General features: G+C 43.7%; 2 protein-coding genes across 8 annotated transcripts in view; one reads left to right on the forward strand and one right to left on the reverse strand.

Annotated features, from left to right (window-relative positions):
- RAD51AP1 (RAD51 associated protein 1) overlaps positions 1-7,461 on the forward strand; it is an 86,137-nt gene extending 78,676 nt beyond the window's left edge. Inside the window, exons 21-24 of the mRNA XM_082349963.1 lie at positions 309-369; positions 3,745-3,874; positions 6,219-6,394; positions 7,107-7,461. Coding sequence (XP_082206089.1) covers positions 309-369; positions 3,745-3,874; positions 6,219-6,394; positions 7,107-7,351 — 612 coding nt within the window. The 3' untranslated portion in view covers positions 7,352-7,461. The remainder of the gene's footprint in view (positions 1-308; positions 370-3,744; positions 3,875-6,218; positions 6,395-7,106) is intronic.
- Positions 7,462-8,629: 1,168 nt separating this feature from the next.
- AKAP3 (A-kinase anchoring protein 3) overlaps positions 8,630-19,697 on the reverse strand; it is a gene marked incomplete at its 3' end in the record, with an annotated part of 28,330 nt that continues 17,262 nt past the window's right edge. For 2 of the 7 annotated variants that reach the window (XM_082349971.1, XM_082349970.1), the window contains exons 4-5: positions 16,839-19,178; positions 9,076-9,606 (exon numbers count right to left, since the gene is read on the reverse strand). In XM_082349971.1, coding sequence (XP_082206097.1) covers positions 9,376-9,606; positions 16,839-19,178 — 2,571 coding nt within the window. Of the gene's footprint in view, positions 8,789-9,075; positions 11,727-16,224; positions 16,373-16,838; positions 19,179-19,697 lie in introns of those variants that run through there. The other 5 variants (XR_014233247.1, XR_014233248.1, XM_082349972.1 and 2 more) reach the window with 5 other exon arrangements.

Below are 19,697 nucleotides of genomic sequence, written 5' to 3' on the forward strand. Positions count from 1 at the left end.
GCTACACTGGTTTACTCGCTTGGACAGTGGGATCTGGCTGCTATCACGAGTGGTGGCCTATCTAGTAGGTGCTGATGTCTGTTTAGAATAATGTGGGTGGTGTCAGTGCTCGGGATACTGAAACGGCCCTGGATTAGGAGTCAAGTCTTAGGCTCTGGACCTGCTCTGCCACTGGCTTGAGGTTATCGCTTAATATCCTGGGTCCTTATCTGTAGAAGACAACGTTTAGCTGAAGTCCCACCCAGTTCTAACAGTCTTGGAATGTGTGACTCCAGAGGAGTGAATCCACTGCTTTGTCCTTGTTGAAGGTGCTGGGATTGCCGCCAACCCACTTCATCCAGACGGCCTCCAGGAGACAGACGTTCTTTGGTGAGTCCCAGGTCTGACTCTCTTTTTCCTGTTGTAGCTGAGGAGGTTGCCCAGCCCTGGAAGACACCTTCCATGCCCTACACCCCATATGATGCTCTTCCTCTGGCCCCACCCCAAAAGGCAGGCTGTGCTTAGATGTTTCTCTCAGAAAAGTAAAAACTGCTGAGCCATGGTACCAGGTGCATGATGGAGACGGGTGGGGCAGTCACTGGGAACGGGGTCTCGGCAGCGAAGATGCACAGGTGCCGAGAGTGACCAGGTTCCTGCTCAGAAGGCCTATCAGCAGATCCCGAAACCCCAAAAGATTAGAACTCTACCCTCTCCTAACAATTCTCCCCACCTCCCCTAGCAGCTTGCCTGCCCGCTCGCACTGTGCACTGTGAAGGAAATCAGAGAGCAGAAGCGTCTTTGCAAGAATAGTGGAAAATTCCATTGCTACAGTTTATCATTCATGGAGCCTTACTCTTTCCTGCTGAAATTCTCTTAAGCCCCCAGTCCCTTACTATTCCAGATTCATTGCAACTTTGGTATAAAATGGGTAAGCAAGGGCTGTCAGCTATGGCTTGTCAATTTTGTATAGGACATCTGCCTAATTGCTGGAATTAAGCTTCATCCACAGTCTCCATGCTGCAACCGCCCCCCCCCCCCCAATCCCAGTTCCCAGACTCTGGATTTTATGAACTTCTGTCTTTCAAGCCAAGTTGTGCTGTACAGGACGGACCGGTGGATCAATGAAATCCAACTCGGGCAGGGCTTCTGGGCCACTGTGAACCAGAAGAGGAAGCCAGTCCCAGATCTAAGATCCCTTTGCTAAGGGATTCCCGTGTAGAAAAAGCCATAGTGGCCCTAATGTCAGCCAAGTGGAGTGAAGCCAGACGTGAGGGACGAGGGCTTCACAGACGGGCTCCCTGCCGTCCGGCACGACATTGTCGTCAGCTTAGTTCACAGGCTCACACTGTCGTTCCCAGCCCTCCTGCCTCTTATTTTCACCCAACGGTGGCCTCAAAATGGGTAGACAAATCACATAATTTCTCTCCACATCTTGTCCCATCAATAGGAAAGTCAAAAAACACCACCCTGGGGGACCCTCCTCGACAAAAGTGTTTCAGTCATGTTGATGGGCAGTCGGTATATATTGGTTCAGCCACGTGGGGGTTAAAATGTAGTCTATTTCTGTACCATTTGGTTAAAAAGCCACAGCCCTGAGCCCACGATCCAGAAACTAAAATTTTAAGGTCTGGCAAGAAAAGGTCCTCCAGGATCCCCCTCCAATGCCAAGGCTGTCGTCCACTTGGATTGGTCAGTCCCATACCAGAGCAGTCTGATGGCAGCAGAGGATCTGGCTGACTCGCTGGTATAAGTTATGCATGGGGCAATGGAACTGGTCTTTTGACCCCAGGTATACTTTTCCCATCCACCACTTTTAATTCAGCCTTTTGGATTTCAAAGGATTTAGGGAAAGACATGTAGGAGCATTGGTGTTCCCTCCTGCTAGACAAAGACCATATGGGAAGAGTCACATCTCAAGCCTATAACCCTGAACTCAAGAGACTGTACTTGGGGGAATCAAAAGGAAGGGAACATAGGCATTTTGGTAAGAGGGTACCAAAGACATACACATGTCCATTTCATAGAGTACCCGATTTTTACCATCAGCACTAGGCTTCAGAATGTGGTTTTGGTAGCAAAATCACACATCTTCCCTTCCTGCGTAAGAAAGGACGTTATTGGGAGCTGCATCCTCATCCGTGTTTCCCAAATTTTATTTGATTATAAGAATCATTTGGGTGCTTGGGAAAAATGCTAATCCCCAGGATCCTCCTATGGTATAGTGTGTTTGAGGTGGGACTCAGGAGTCTGTATGTTTTTTACAGCAGCTTATGATGAGGCGAGTTTGGAAACACTATATCCACTTAAGTTCTTGGCTCTCCCTTCCCCAGGTTTGGGCTGCCAACAGGTCCTCAGCCCCCAGCCACTCCTAGTTAATACCCTTAATTAAGAGGAAAGTTGTTGCTTCAAAGGTAGCAAGATATGTAGGTGCTCCATGCAGCAAGAGGAGGTGGGGAGAATAATGAGATACTGGGGAAGGTCAGAGAGGTAGGAAAAACTTGTACAAGAAAAGCAATTACATAAGGATCACTGTAGGAGCTATGTTATTTGTAAGCCCATGAATCTAATTCTTCTTTGGCCATTTATGAAAAGACAATATAGGATAAGGTGGGAGCCCTGGTGCCGCAGTCAAAAAGGAGGTCACAGGACCTCTGCCCTATGCAGTACCCCGAGCCCATTTTTTTCTATATAAACACACAGATACCCATGTGTGTATATACACACATACACACATTCATGGGCTCTTCTAGGAATTCAGTAAGAGCAGGTGTTCTGTTGGACACCCTGCAAACTGTATTGATTGCAAAAGTAATTAGAAGCATTTCATTATGTACTTTCCAGGATGTCCATTGTATGAACCCCAAGTTTTTGCGAGAGTTTCATGGAATGTGTTAATTTTGCACGTGTGTATATACATATCCGCCCTTCTACATGTATGTTTACAAGGTGTGAGCATACATGGTCACCTTTCTGACCATGCTCACCGGGACCTAGATGTCCAAACGAGGGGTCTTGCCTTCAAGGCATTGCACTGTGTTCTCAGGCCACCTTTGGACCTGTCTTCAGGGGTTTCTTTTCAGCAATGACAGAAGATACATTTGGTGAGGGCTTTAATCAGTGGAAATGGCTGAAGAAAATCATTCCAAGCAGTGTCTTAAGCCACCAACCAAGTTTGATCATTCCAGTTATGGACAAAATTTTGATGCGACTGTAAAAATAAGAAATGAGGTTAACTTGCTTGTGTGGCTTGTACATGAGCTCTGAAAGTCAATCCTTCTCCTAAAATGACTTTCTTGTTATTCCCCATGGGTGTCCCAAATTCTCACGTTTTGGGGTGAGGAAGGATCAAGGGCACAGATAAGCCAAGAATGGACAACATGCTTTTTGTTCAGAGCGGACCGTTTCTGTCACTTCAGATTTACTTTACTATTATTATTATCATCGTCATCATCATTATTATCATTATTATTTTACGTGGGTTAATGTTAAACCATTACAATCATTTGATTGATTCCAGGAGGAGGTGGTGGCCCAGAACACGCCGAGTAGTAGGAAGTTATTTGTAAAAGTAAATTGTATTCATTGGATAATTTACACGTGGTTAGTTTAAACTAAGACTGCGGGTGTGCGTGTGTGTGTGTGTGTGAGGGGCACGGGAGAGCTGCAGAGACCACTCCCAGAAGCAGCATGGCTGAGTGAACAGCTTTGATGTGACCGATGCATATTCACACCTGGAACTAAACACATAATGTTGTATCTCTAAAGATTCCAAAGGTTTTCCTAAAAATATAACCAACAACAGGGGGAAAAAAAGATACCCGGATTCCAAGGATCTCACCATGGTGCTGAAAACCTACGACACCAGCTTCCTGGACTTTCTCAGAAAGTGTTTGGTGTGAGTTTGTCAGGGTGTCTTTGCTTCTGGGTTTCCTCTTAAATACTGTACTTTCCCACATGTTTGCTGGTGAAAGTCTGGGGCTGGGAGGCAGTCATGGGACGTAATAAACACGGACCGTAGATCTTGAGAGCCTACGAGATGCTTTCCTATCTGTTGCCTCATCAGACGGCTCTCTCCACTGTCCATCCTGTGTGGTCAGTGGGACAGACGATTTGATGTTTTGAGGCATGGAGCCTGAGGCTCGAGAGGTTAAGTGACTTGCCCTGGATTACACAGCGTGTGGGTCAAGCTTGCTTCCTTCTTGCCCTGACTGCCTGGAGGCGAGGCTGTAGGCAAGTCCTCCGTGTCTTCTGCTTCATGAACTGAAGCCAGGGTCTCCAGAGAGCCTGGTGTATCAGTAACTATTTGCATACATGCCCAGTACAAGCTGGTTTCAGGCCCCTTCCCACCCATTCCCCTAGGATTTAGAGTCTAAATCCTCTCATATTAGGGAACTAGGGAAAGGGTGATCTATAAACCATTTATTATGTACAGCTTTTTAGAATCTATAGGCATATTTTGAATCTCAGAAAGTAGGCTCTGTACTTCACCCAAGTCATAGTATTGATTAAAAAAAACCCAATAGTACATAAAGCACCTGAGAACAGTACCTAGTTTAGAAGGTATTTAGAAAATACTAGCTGTTGTCACCAATTTTAAAGAGGTTATGCAAGTCTGTCTCCACTGAGTGGCAAATAAATTAGCCACGTGATATTGGACAAGTCATTGTCTCTCTGGGCTTCAGTTTCCTTTTCTGTAGAGTGGGGTATTACTAAGGTCTCTTCCAGCTGTATTAGTCCTATAATTGTTTAGTATTTTTAGAAGACCATATCTTTATGTTCTCTCATTCCTTCAGTGGGATGAAGTAGTTTTAGCAAAGTACTACTCTTCTGGCATTTGTGCATCTGGAGTTTAGGTACTAGCTCAGAAAATAAACCACCAGGGACTGCCGGAAGTTTTCCCATCTGGGGGGTCATGCTACCCATCTGAAAAATGGAGATAGAGAAGGATCCTGTACCCCATCATGACCCCCACCCCACCCCAGCCTCTTGCTGAGGCGATAGAATGAATGGCCATTAACTCGTGACAGAAACTCAGTACTGAGACAGAGGTGGGTAATCCAGAAACTCAGAGCCAAGAATGAAATTATTCTCCTTTTTAGTGCAAAGGGCTGGTTGCTCACACCTTGTAAGAGGCAGTCATGCGTCAGGGCCTGTTGTTTTATTACTTCATATTTGGCTAATTAGCAAGTCTTTGAGAGGCTAAAAGTTTTGGGTCAGATTTAATAGGGATACATGTAAAGTTCTGTGTCTAGATTTTATAGGCTAACTCTAGGAGTTCAGGAGAGGCGAGGTGTAGCTTAACAGCAGTTCGCTGGACAAAGAACTGGGAACTTGTGTTGTTTAGACCTCGATGAGTCTGAATATTAATGCCATCCTTGCAGTTAGTACCTATTCCCAGCATGATGGACACCAGTTGGATAACAGCCGAGATTTCCTGTCTAGGAAGGACCTGATCATGTCATATGATCAATAATTAGTAGTCATGTAAATGTTTTCAGATAGTTTAAGGGTTGTGACATAAAAGATGGATTAGTTGTCTCATTCTGTATGATGCTAATGGGTAGAATTTAAGACCGGGTCAAAGTTACTAGGCTAAAAGTTCCTGAGAAGTGAATCTTGGCTCAATCAAAATGAAGAACTTTTAAAGAATTGGAGTTTTCTAAAACTGGAATAGCTAGTTCTGTGAGTTAGTGCCATGTTACTAAAATTAGTCAAGAAAGGCAAGATGATTCCATGGTGGGTCAAGTGTATTTTGTCAAGTGTATTCTGTTACTGCATTAGCAGTTTGGATTATCTCCAAGTCCCCTCATGACCTTAATATTCTAGTGTTCTATAATGTTCTTTGTGATATATTTGGAGGTCCAAATTCCATAGTTTGGGAATCACAATTAAGCATCTCTTCATTTTGATGTTCTTAGTTTATTAAACCCTAAATCCCACTGGTTTCGATTTTCTATAATATTTCTTGTAACGGAATTTGGGCTCTGAGATATTCCTTGGCTTGTCATACACATTTTCTAAAAAGATCATTTCCAATAGTTGCCTCCAGGTACTTTAAAATTGTATGTCATAAGCTCTGTTCTATGGTATCTTTGAGTTATAACATAGCTTAAATGGGTTCTTTAAAAATGAACCATTTTTATATCTTATTTAGGTGCTTTACTGGGGTCTTTGAAAATATTTCATTATTAAAAAGGGAAACAAAACCCTAACCGATGCTGGGCTTTGTTGGCATGTAGCTGGGAGCCTTCTCTTCGCATGACCCCTGACCAGGCCCTCAAGCATGCTTGGATTCATGAGCCGCGGAACCTCAAAGCACAGCCCAGGCTTCAGACCTTGAGGAAAACCAGTCTCTGTTTCCCCTCTGAGGCCAGGAAGGACAAGGTTCAAGGGCAGCATCACTTGGGCAAAGAAGGTACAGTACCTCAAACAGCCAGTCCCATTTCCATAATCCAGGGGGTCAGACATCTCGGAAGATTGCATGCCAATTTCTCTGAGCTCAACCTTGGTTAATTATTCTGGCTTCATCACTACTGGCCTGCCACTTCTTAATTTGGGGATTTTCCTCTTTCAGGAAACTTGGTTGTGGCTGGGTTCTCCTTTTTTTTTTTGCCCTCTCATCATTAGGAATTTCCGTGTTTCTCCTATCTCCAATTCCTATTCCCCTCCTTTCCTTTTCTTTCAATGTGTCCTCCTCTGCAAGCCCTATAATTACCTTTTGAATTTTTATCAGACAGATTATGGAATTATGCAAGTATCTTCTATAGGTAATATAGCCTCATGGTTATGTACTTGGTCACTGGAGTCAGGTTGCCTGGGATAAATTCTGGCCCTGCCACTTACCAGCTGTGGGTCCTTGGGCAACTTACTTAACCTCTCTGTGCCACAGTTTCTCCATTTATGAGAATGGAATAATGCCTATTCTCTCTGGTTGCAGGAAGGATCAAAGGAACCAGTAAGTTTCAAGGGCTTAGAATAATGCCTGGCACATAGAATGTGCTTTACAAATGACTTGTTTTTGTATCATTACAACCAGATTTCCCCAAAATGATTTAGAGCCTAATGCACAGTTAGAATATAATTCACATTTGAACACTTACTTTTTCCTGCTCTCTCCTCTTTGGCAGAGGTGATCCTTCAAATAGAGACTAAAGACAAAATCAAAGGCGGCGCCACTAAACAGGATCAGAATTCAGCTAATCAGCAGGGCTCTGTCCAGCACACAGCTGAAGTCGTCCAGCTGCCTCATCTAGCAGAAGCTTCCGGAAAGCCCGAGGCAGTTGTTGGGCCAGCAGAGTCCAAGACCTCCACAGGACAACAAAACAAAAACTGCTCCCCCAAGAACACAAACATTTTACCACCTATTGTGTGACCTGAGCGGAGGGTGTGTCCTGTTCCTTTCCACCAGTGATTTGTACTAGAGACAGCACTTATATTGTACAATACTTAAGACTGTTTTTTAATGCATAAAGGTTTACAAAAAAAAACACCTCTATTCACATGGCCTATTGGCATGATTCCTATGATGAGGGATTGGAAAGGATGTCCTTGCACCCGTGCGCCTTCCTTATGCCCTCGATCACATACAACAATGGGTGCGTGTGTGGGGAGATGGGGTGGGGAGAGAGTTAAGTACTCAGTGTTACAGCACCACTGAGAGGACTCTAAATAATAAAAAAACACTTTTTTCCTCTTGCCCAAGACAGTCAGGATTCTGGTTTGAAAATGACAGAAGCTGAGTTCAAACTAGTTTAAACAACAAAGGACATTTATTGGTTTATGTGACTGGGGAATCAGGAGGGCTAAGTGTAGACACAGCAAGATCTAGGAATTCAGACAACGTCATGGAGCTCAGACTCCCTCTCCCCCATTAGTCTTGCTTCTTTTTATGATTAACTTCACCCTGAAGACAAGCTCTGCCCAGAAGATGACCACTGTCAGCCAGTCAAAAGATGCAGTCTTCCTGCTGGTAGGAAAGTCTCAGAGATGACTGATGGGACTTGAACTCATCACTGTGTCTGAGATATTGGGATCCTCTGATTGGCCAGCCTGGGTCACAAGCCCACGGTGTGGTGTGGTGTGGTGTGGTGTGGTGTGTTGGCAGCGCCATGACTGATGATGCTTCTCCAGGACCACGTGGAGTAGGGGACAAGAGGTTTCCCAAAGGACGGAAGACGAGCAAACTACAGGATGTATCCACTCATCCACCACCTGCCCTTCCAGTCTTTACCTACATGAACTCAGTCTGTATATGGCTGTAATTATAGTACAGATAAATGTGTACAAGAAACTCAAGATCATAACATCATAAACATCATACATGGCTTCACAGTTTTCATTTTAATCAGTGTGTAACTGTCCATGAAGGGAGACACCAGGTAATTGAAGCTATGGGTTTGGATGAGATCACCTAGGGAAGATGGTAGAGAATAGCAGAGGGTCAGGAGAAAGTCCTGGGAAAGACAAAACATGTAAGCGGTTGACAAAGTCGAGTAGAGCCCCTGAGAGATGTAGAAAAATGGGGAAACTAGAAACCAGAGGAGGAGGAAGTTTCTAAAAGGAAGGACGGAGAATAAAGAATAGCTGGAGAATGTAAAATTCAGAAAATGCTTCTCAAGTGGGGTGACGTGGGCATCAAATCAGAGCGGTGTCAGAAGCGGTGGCTTGTCCCAGGCCCTACAGCCAGAAGGGTACACAACTGGCAACAGAACTCAGGTATGCTGGACCGTTGTCGACACCGACTGTCTGCAGCCATGGAGAAAGCTGGGGTGGACAGCCGTTCTGCGGAGACAGGACGAGAAGCCAAGTCCTGTAGCCGAATTAAGAGGATTTAGATTGGATACTGACAAATATTTACACGGTTATAAAGGGCTGAAATGATGCTTGATAAATGGTGGCTTATTTTTAGGGACCACTTGAAAGCAGGGGAGCCGCAAGGCACAGGTGGGGGTATCCAAAGACAACAGGCCAAATGGCGTTTGGGCGGGGGGGGGTCTCTCAGGCCGGCAGTGTTTTTCTTCTGCTAGCCATCGGATTCTTTTTTCACTGCTGATATCGCTTCACCTTACTGTCCCACTGGATGCCAAGGAAACAAAATACCTGAAGCCATTTATTTGCAATTTTTTTTTATTTTATGTCCTTGCTCACATGGGCAGGAAAGGGACTAGCACAAAGTGACACGCCTCGGATGTGAGTGGTACGAAGGTGACGCCGGGGCTCCGTGAGGATGCAGAGGCGGGGGCTGCGCAGGGGAGGAGGCAGGCAGGGGGCGAGGGCCGGGCCCAGCGCGGGAAGGGGGAGAGCAGCGGCGGCTCCCATCACAGGTTCGCCAGCAGCCAGTCCAGGAGCTGCAGCTGCATGACGTTGCCCACCGCCTCGTCCAGCTGTCGCTCCTTCTCATAGCGCAGCACCGACTGCAGAACCTCGCCTACGCTGCGCCCTTTTTCCACGGCGGCTGCCGAGAGCTGAAGTAGCTGAGGAAAGGAAGGAAAGCAGTGGTGGGGGGCAGAGCATCCCACCGAGGGTGGGGAAGGGCTGCCAAGGCGAGGGCAAACGAGTCCCTGCAGCGGGAGGGCCTCGAGGGAGACACTGAGGAGATGTCCATAACCGGGACGCCCGCTGGCCCGTCTGACAGAAGAAAGGTGGTTACATCGCCCTTAATTTAAGTAACATCCCCCTGTCCGTGATACGGAAAATGTGATTTCCCACTACGACTAAAAACTTCCTGCTTCCAGTGGGTGTTTGGTCAATGGTGTTCTTGCCTTCTAAGGATTCTAAAGTTCTTAAGTTCACTGTAACATCATAAAACGGGCTCCATCACTGTCCCAAGACTGACAAGCACAGGAGAGAAAGAGACAAAGGACAAATGTGGGTGCTGCTTTCCCTGCCCCATAGACCAGACAACACTGGGATGTTAGAGCAGGAAGGTAACTCAAAGACCCATTCAACCCCCATGAAAATGCTGCCCGGAGAGGTGAAGATTGTCAGTAATACAATGCTAGAAATTAGCGGAGGTAATACTCATACCCAGGTCTCTGAACCCTATGTTTAATTCTCTTCCCAAGCTTAAAATGAGAAAAAATGAGCCAAAGCAAGTATTCTAATATGAGCACAGTACACTGCTATTCCACCTGGAATCCTCGCAGCAATAAACTAATCAAATTTTATATTTTGTGCATTCTGCACCTGACTGTATGAGAAAGTCAAAGGGCAAATTAACAGGCCAAATATCAGGAGCTTTTTCAGGGGAAATTCCATGCAAAGACTGAAGTATTGGGTTGGCCAAAAAGTTCATTCGGGTTTTTCCATAACATCTTCGGAAAAACCCAAATGAACTTTTTGGCCAACCCAATACATAAGGATACTCCTGAAACAAATGGAAAGACAAAGTCTCCGCAAAGAGGAGATATAAAGAAGACCCAAATGGAAATTTTGGAACTAAACAATAATACAAAATCCAAAATGAAAACTAAATGGACAGAGATGAGAGAGGAAACCCGGTAAACTTGAAGAGAGAGCAATAGAAATGCGTCGCACTGAACAGGGTAAGAGATTGATTAAACCTCTTTCAAAAAGATTGAGAAAATAAACAATTCCAAAAGGTTTTACATTTATGTCATCAGAATCCCAGAAGGAGAGGAGAAAAAGGGGAATACAGAAAACATACTTAATGAAAGCTTCCCCTATTTGCCAACAGAAATAACTGACAAATTCAAGAAGTGTAGTGAAGCTGAAATAACATGAACTCAAAGAAATTCACTTCAAGACCTGTTGTAATCAAACTGCTGAAAACTAAAGAAAAAGAAAAAAAAAATCTAAAAGCAGTCAGAGAAAAATGGCACATTTTGTATAAGGGAACAACAATTCGAATGACAGCAGATTTCTCATCAAAAACCATAGAGGAACAGAGGAGGTGAAACAGCATTTTTTAAGCACTAAAAGAAAAGAACTATCAAACCAGAATTCTACGTCCAGCAAACATATACTTCAGGAATGAAGGTCAAATAAAGAAAAATTCGGATTAAATTAAGAGAATTCATTGCCAGAAAATGCACTCTTGTTCTTCGGGCAAAAGGAAAATGGTATCAGAAAGAAACTGGGAACATAAGAAGTGAACAAAGAACAAAAGAGACAGTAAAAATCTCAGGATCAACAATAAACGATTTGCCTCCATTCTTTAAAATGTGCTTTATGGTTGAAAGCAAAAATAACATTGCCTAAGGATTTTTGCAACTAAATACATAAAATAACTGCAACCTAAGGCAGAAGGGTAAAGGGACCTATATGGTAGGAAAATTTCTACATTCCAATTTAAGTGGTAACTATTGACTCTAGTTAGACTCTGAAAAGTTAGGTATGTTATTGTGATCCCCAGAGAAACCACTAAAAAAACTACACAAAGAGATATAGACAAAAACACGACAGATTAAAATGGACAACTAAAAAATGTTTAAATAATCCAAAAGAAGGCAACAAAAGGAAAAACAGGAAAAGCAGAGAGGATAAACATAACTAACATTAAAATAATAGGCCTAAATCCAAGCATATCAATAATTAGGCTAAATGTAAATGGTCTAAACACACCAACTGCTGTCAGAATAGATTAAAAAAACATGACCCTACTTACGTTGCCTATGGAAAAACTCACTTCAAATGATATAGGTAAGTTAAAAGTAAAATTATGGAAAAAGACGTACCATGAAAACACCAATCAAAAGAGAGCTTGAACCTCAACATTTATGGTGAGTCTGTTGGTATAAAGGGGGAAGAATTCAAAAGGGCCAGATGTCCATTTGTCTTTTCGACAAAGGTGCTGAAGACAACTGCTTACCCACACGCAGAAGTATGAATCTAGAATCTAGACACCTACCTCATATTATACATGAAAATGAGCTCAAAATGGGTCACAGACCTAAATATTAGAGCTGAAATGATCATCTAGAAGAAAACAAACAAGAGAATCTTCATGACCCTGGTTATTAGGTCAGGGTTTCACAATGTGGCCAGGTGATTCTTTGCTGAGGGGCTGTCCTGTGCACTGTAGGATGTTTATAGCATCCCTGGCCTCTCCCCACTAGACTCCCCCTTCCCAGTTGTGACAAAAAAATATGTCTCCAGGCATTGCCAAATGTCCCTTGGGGGCAAAACTGCCTCCAGTTGAGAACCACTGAGTTAAGCAAAGATTTATCAGATATGACATCAAAAGCACAAGCAGGGCTTCCCTGGTGGCGCAGTGGTTGAGAGTCTGCCTGCTAATGCAGGGGACATGGGTTCGAGTCCTGGTCTGGGAAGATCCCACATGCCACAGAGCAACTAAGCCCGTGAGCCACAACTACTGAGCCTGCGCATCTGGAGCGTGTGCTCCGCAACAAGAGAGGCCGCGATAGTGAGAGGCCCGCGCACCGCGATGAAGAGTGGCCCCCGCTTGCCGCAACTAGAGAAAGCCCTCGCACAGAAACGAAGACCCAACATAGCAATCAATCAATCAATCAATCAATCAATCTTAAAAAAAAAAAAAAATGTTGACCTGGTCCCAACGTTCTCCTGGGAAACGGGGAGGGAGGACAGACAGCAGTGAGGGAACAGAGGTGCCCCTCAGATAAGGGAAGCAAGAGCCGGGCTCCAGAATCAATTTCTGGAGGAATCTGGCACCCTCGGTTCTCCTTTCTTACAAAGGTGACTTCTCTCCCTCTACCATTCACGTCCTCACTTTCTAAAAAAAAAAAAAAAAGCACAAGCAATGAAAGCAAAAAGTGATAAATCAGATGTCATCATTAACAACTTTTGCTTTTTGAAGCACTCCATTAAGTAAAAAGACAAGATACATACTGAGAGAAAATATTTGCAAATCATATATATCTGATAAAGGACTTGTATCCAGAATACATAAAGAATTCTTGTAACTTTATATTCTTGTAACCCAGTCAAAATATGGGCAAAAGATTTATGTAGACAACTCACCAAAGAATATATATGAATGGCTAATGAACACATAAAAAAGATGCTCAACATCTTTAGTCATTTTAATGTGTGGATGTCAAATTAAATCCACAGTCAGAAACCACTGTAACAGCTATAATTTAAAAAAAAAAGAATAATGAGAAACTGAAATTGACAAAAATTACTGGTAGGAACGTAAAATGGTACAGCCGCTTTGGAAACCAGTTTGACGGTTTCTTAAGAAAGTACACTTACCATAAGATGCAGCAAGTACACCCCTTGTCACCCAAGAGAAATGAAAACGTTATGTTCACACAAAGGTGTGTGTGTGAATGTTCACAGAAGCGTTATTCATAACGGCCAACTAGTGGGAACAACCCAAATGTCCATTAACTGGTGAGTGGATAGAGAAAACATATAAAATGAAATATTCAGCAATAAAAGAAATGAACTACTGACATATACTGCAGTATGGATAAACCTCAAACACGTTATGCTAGGTGTACAGAGCCAGATGTAAAAGGCTACGTAGTTTATGACTCCATTATATAAAATGTCGGAATGCAAGGAAGCAGGTTGATGGTTGCCTATGGCTGGTGGTGAAACTGAAAAAATATAGCCTAGAAAACTTCTGAGACAGAGAAATAAGGAGTCTCTAGTCCTTATCAGATATTAAAACATATTACAGAATTACAGTAATTAAATCAATATGCTATGAAAATAGTATTAAACTAGTAAGAACGGACAAATGATTCAATGGAATAGAATAGAAAGCTTAGAAAAAAAACAAAGACAGATAGCTATCTGAGCTAGTGGGAAGCAGCTGCATTGCACGGGGAGATCAGTTTGGTGCTTTGTGACCACCTAGAGGGGTGGGATAGGGAGGGTGGGAGGGAGATGCAAGAGGGAGGGGATATGGGGATATACGTATATGTATAGCTGATTCACTTTGTTATACAGCAGAAACTAACACAACATTGTAAAGCAATTATACTCCAATAAAGATGTTAAAAAAAAAAAAAAAAGACAGCTATCTGGAAAAAAATAAGAGATTGCATCCCTACATCACACCTTATATGAAAACAAATTCAACATGGATCAAAGTCTTAAACATTTTTTTTAAAAATCATAAAAGTACTAGAAGAAAAACATGGGGAAGTTTTGTTAATATTTTGTGGTAGAGAATGTTTTCCAAAATACGACACAAAATCTAGGAAAAATAAAAGATAAACTGTCATATTTGACTACATAAACATTTAAAAAATTCTGTATGGCAAAAACAACAAAAAACACCAATCAAAAGTCAAATGATAAAAATATCACATTTAATATCACAAAGGCTAATTTCCTTGCATATAAAAAAACTCTCAGAGATAAAGAAAAAAAGACCAACAACCCAAGAGAAAAATGGGCAGAGGGCACAAACAAGTAATTCATCCATGAAAAAGGAAATTCAAAAATGGCTCTTAAACATATGAAAAGGTATTCACCCTCGTTCCTAATAAGACATGTGAAAAGTAAGGCGACACTTGGCAAAGGTCATAAGTCTGGAATGGACTGTTGGTTAAACTGTGGGAAATAGGCGCTGTCATACTGTTGGTGCAAGCTCTATAAAAGGCACTGGGGAATACATATCAAATCTACAAGCACACGTTCAGATACATTTGAATCTGCGTACAGCATTGCTTATAGCAGCAAAATACTGGTAACTGAAATGTGCATCCATAGAAGAGTGGCTACACACAGCACCTGCATACAGTAAATATGCAGCCATTTGAAAAGAACGTGGCAACTCTGTATGTTGCAGGAGAGAATATATACACATAGATAAAAGACTACCATTTGTGACTTAAAAAAAGATAAGTATATATAAGTATTAACTTGTACATGCATAAGCATTTCTGGAAGGATAAACAAGAAATTGATCAGAATGGTTTTCTCCAGGGAGGGCAATGGGATGGGAGATAAAGATGAGAAATTCAAGCAGTTCCAAGGTCTTTGGAGTTTGAACTATGCACACATTACCTATTCAAAAATGGATGCAAATTTGTTTAAAGGAATTGGGCTCATGGGCATCCCAGTGTTACCAGGTTCAATCACCTGCATCAGCATGAAAATATTTGCATATGTTAATTAAATCTCTTTCCAAAAAAAAAATTGCAACTCATTTTTAGGTAGTTTCTTTGATGTATACTTCATCCAACTGTTCTTAAAAACCCACTGGTGCTCAGTGCAAATCCACTCACTAGCTGAAGTCTGGATGGGCTACTGCTCCCCCTTTCCACTCCTCTCCTTTAAGAAAATAGATGATAGTCTTTACTTTGGGCAAAGACATGTGTGTGTGTAGAACAAGGAGGCCTGCAAGTCTACTGTGCTCATTTTAGAGAATTAGATCATAGACATTCTAATTCAAAGTCATCTAAAATCAGAATGTGTTATGTATGATGAGGTTGACTTAAAAGATGGTGTCAGAACAAAGCCTGTTTCACACATTGTACACATGACAGCTAGGCTTTTTAGACGTTTTTCATCAGTCTAAAGCTTTTGTGAATACAGGCCCATCCGCTAATTGCTACGTGCCAAAACAGTTGTCTGTTGTACAGATTGGAAAAACTGTAAAGAGACGGAACTTGCCGAGGACTCTTAGCCATAAATCTAAGATTGGATCTCCACGTTCCGTCCTTTAGCCTAAATGGAACGTGCACACAAATCACCTGGGGATTTTGCTAAAGCGAAGATTCTGACTCAGCAGGTCAGGAGTGGAGCCTCAGGTTCTGCACTTGTACTGAGCTCCCAGGCGATGCCAATGCTGTTGGCCCACAGACCACCCGAGTAGCAAGTCTACAGATGACATAGTTTCTCGTTTAGGCTGAGTGTGGCCTGTACGCTACACTGTGTCTTCCCGGTCGTCAGATAAAGCAAGTAACCCAGTTACAAGGGTTACTAATACCACATATTAAACAGAGAAAGCCTCTTCCTCCACGTCCTCTGGTTTCTAAGAAGATGAATGCTTTTTATAAATAATCCCAGCCTTTTGTGCCACCTCCTACTACTTAAAATGCCCTTGTTCTACTTTTCTCAACTGAGGGAAAATAATAAAAAATCCTGTGTGTGTGTGTGTGTGTGTGTGTGTGTGTGTGTGTGTGTGTGTGTGTGTGTGTTGTAGAGACAGTCTCTCTTAATTCTCCCACACTAGCATGAAACAGCAACTACATAAATAAAAGCTTTCTGGACCCCAAATTTCCCTTCAGTGAGCAGTTCCAAGGCCTAAACTGGGAGAAGAAAGGAGTTAGGAGGCACACTTACCTTTATCAGTAATAACAGTAATAAGCTGACTTTCCATCTGCCTTATTCTTTGGTCTTACTTCTCAATTGATTCAGAACTTAGGGTGAGGGGAAGAGGGATGTTATTTATTGAATCCCTTCAAATCCCCAGCACTTCCTAGACCACCAGCTAAGAGAGGAATGACAGGCTTGAAAAGGCCATCAGTCTAGCCCTTCACCCCCTCGCCTCCCCGGCCCGGCTACACATCCCCAGGATGTGATGTTTCCCAGCAGCTCTTTCTCATTCTTTGGGCAAAGCTGTCATGCAGAATTCAGCCTGAGCCCAGACCTTAATCTGATTCTTTCACCAAGTCTCTTGGAGGTTCCTTATTTGTGCATTTCCATTAATATATGCAGAAAAAAAAAAGAGAAAAAAAAATGATTTATCTCTCTTTTACCCTTTGATACGCCTCCTATTGGGCAAAATTGAATTTTAATTTACCCATTATCTCTACCATGAGGCATGAGCTTCAAATTTTTACTGTCCCCATTCTACCCTTCTCGTGGCTCTCTTTCCATTCAGAAAGAAAAAAAGAACTTAAAACCCTAATGAACCCCTAATAAGTCTTCCCAAATTCCCGATTCTACTTCCTTACCTTCTCCTGGATCCCTTCATCGTCACCAGCAATGTACAAAACGGGGACATTGAGCTCAGAGGCGGCCACCCACTGAAGAACGGCTTGGAGTTGCTTGTTCTGAAGCGTATCGGTTAGGTTGCGACTGCTGACAATCACTTTGGGAGCTGCACACCCTTCGGGGAGCTGTCCTGACAGACCTCTCAATTCGTTATAGATAGCTTCATAAGCATTCTTCAGGAGGACCTCTGCTGTCCCTGTGCCCTTGGTTGGCAAACACTCACGTAAACTATCTGGGGAGGCTGAAGTTGGCCAGTTGGTATCCCCAGACTTATCATCTCCTAGTTCTGCCAACGGAGAGTCACAGGACTTGGCAATAATGAGACACAACTTCATCACTGAGTCCATCAGATGTTCTACCATTTGCCCGTTCATGTGGTCATCTAGCTGGTTAGGAACCTTCTTGGTCAGCCCAGCAAAAGTACCTCCAGCCTCATCGCCTTCATTTAATTTGATGGGAGAAGGAGTTACAGGTCTTTCACACTGGGGACTGTCTTCTTCCTTAGTTGGCTTGGGTTCAGAGCTACGGTCGCTCTTGAAAATGGTCTCACCGAGTAAGTTCTGGATGAAGTTGAAGAAAGCGCTCATCAGACCCTTCTTTTCTGCTTCTTCTTGGTCAACCCCCATATGAGGAGACCTAAGGCCGGACTCATCAGAAACTGCAGGGGACCTGTTGGCCTGCAAGTTGGTGCTGCCAGCAGCTTTACGGAAGCTCTGTGCACCCATGCTTCCCCCCTGGGCCAGGTGGTACTGAATCAGAAGTAAGGCAGATATGATCAGGTCCTTGGCCCAGGAGTCTGAATCATACATAACATTCTCCAGTTGCTCTGGGTGAGGCACAGACGGACTGACGGTGCAAGGATCGAAAGGAACTCCCAAGGGAAAGTCTGGCGCAGGCTTATACTGTTTGTTGGAAGCTACAAACGGTGCACACTGGAAACCTGGAGATTTTCCTTCAATCTGCTGATTTTTATGCCACAGGGACAGTCCCTCCTTGATGATGTGCTCACCCAGAGTTTCAACACAAGTCTTCTCCTTCTCGGGTTTGGGTGCAGGAGGGCATATTTTTTCCCTCAATTTACCTTCAGATTTCATGGATGCAAAGTTGACGTTTCGGTTTTTAGGGTCACTGATTCCTTTCGTGGACATGAGGGAATAACTCTCAGACTTGTCCTTGGTTTTCCCGACAGTCTCAGGAGGTTTCTTGGCAAATATCACTGCGTAGAGTTTACCCAGCATGGCATCCATGATATCTGCGGCCTTCTGGCTTCCATGAGAGAAGAGACTTCTTTTCACGGCCGAGACAAAGTCCGTATCAGTCATGAGGGCCCCTGTGACGTCGTGGAGGTTCTTCATGAAGGAGTCGATGAGATCTGAGACCACCTCTTTCGCGTGCCTGATCAGGACCTTCTTTAGCAGGACGGTGGCAACGGTCGTGTCCTTCACTTGGATCCTCAGTGTCTTCATGATGGAGACCATCATATCAGACACCACACTGTTAGCGTAGGTGATGATCCCTTGACTGACAGAAGCTGTGAAGTCATCGGGCCTTTCCTGCTCTCTGAACATCTCTCCCTCTGCGGGTAAGGACCTTCCGCCCTCTGTGGCATCGCTTGCGTTACAAGATTCAAACACTTCCTTATAGAAGAAAGACTTCTTAGAAGAAGGCTTGTCGTCTGGACTCCTGCTTTCCTTGGTGCTGTCCTTGATCTTCAAAGCGCTTTTGTATTTTAAATTCAGGGGACTCTGTAATGTTCCTGAGGCTCTGTCACAGGAGCCAGGAGGCTTATCCGAGGTGGAGTTTTTGGAACAGGCAGAGACAGTCTCGTTCACCAGCTCTGATGCCACCTTGCTCAGGCTTTTGTTGGGTGCGGGCTTATCCCCCATGTACACTGACTGATGGATGCACTTGTTCTCAGAGCCGTCAATCCTCTCGTTGATCTCCTTGCGGGCCATGGCTATGACGAGATTTGTGAGGCGACTGGCGTAGAAGGAAACTTCGTCTACTGAGCTCCTGTTACCAACGTGGGCACTGGGGCCCTGACAAGGGTTCTCTCTGTGACTCATCTCAAAATGCAATCTCCCTGGACTGCCCTTGGTGGTGGTGTTATAATAGTCCACACAGAAACTTTTGCGTGGGTCTCCTGAGTTGACCATTTCCCCACCAAATGATGCTTCTCCAGGCTTGAATCTAACATCTTGGAACCCTGCTGTGCTTTTTTCCAGGTCTCTGCGGAGCCAGCTGAGCACTCTGATGGGATCATGTGAGGCTTCCTTAAAAATGGACAAGGATTCATCCAGCTATAACAAAGCAAAGATATGGGATATTCAGGACTACCTCAAAGATCAGTTACAAAAATGGTCGCCTCTCTCAAGTCTTAACTGCTCCATCAGCCCCATAGATGTAACTGACATTTATTGAGTGCAGGCACTGCTGCAAATATTTTAGGCCTGTTATCTCATTTAATATTATTCTGGCAGTAAACTTAAATGCTAGCTCTCTTATTACCCACATTTTACAGAAGAGGAAATTGAAGAACTGAGAGATTTAAGTTAGTTTCTTACCTGAGGTTATACAGCTATAATCATTGACGGAGGAGGAATTCCAACCCAGGCAGTGACTCCAGGGCCCATGCTCTTGGCCACTGCACTATACTGACTCCAACAACATCTGTCCTTAAGATCTGACTGTCAGGGCTTCCCCAGTGGCTCAGTGGTTAAGGATCGCCTGCCAACTCAGGGGACATGGGTTTGATCCCTGGTCCAGGAAGATCCCACATGCCGTGGAGCAACTAAGCCCGTGTGCCACAACTACTGAGC

This window comes from Balaenoptera borealis (assembly GCF_965194805.1).
Source record: "Balaenoptera borealis genome assembly, chromosome: 13".
NCBI classification, from domain to species: domain Eukaryota; kingdom Metazoa; phylum Chordata; class Mammalia; order Artiodactyla; family Balaenopteridae; genus Balaenoptera; species Balaenoptera borealis.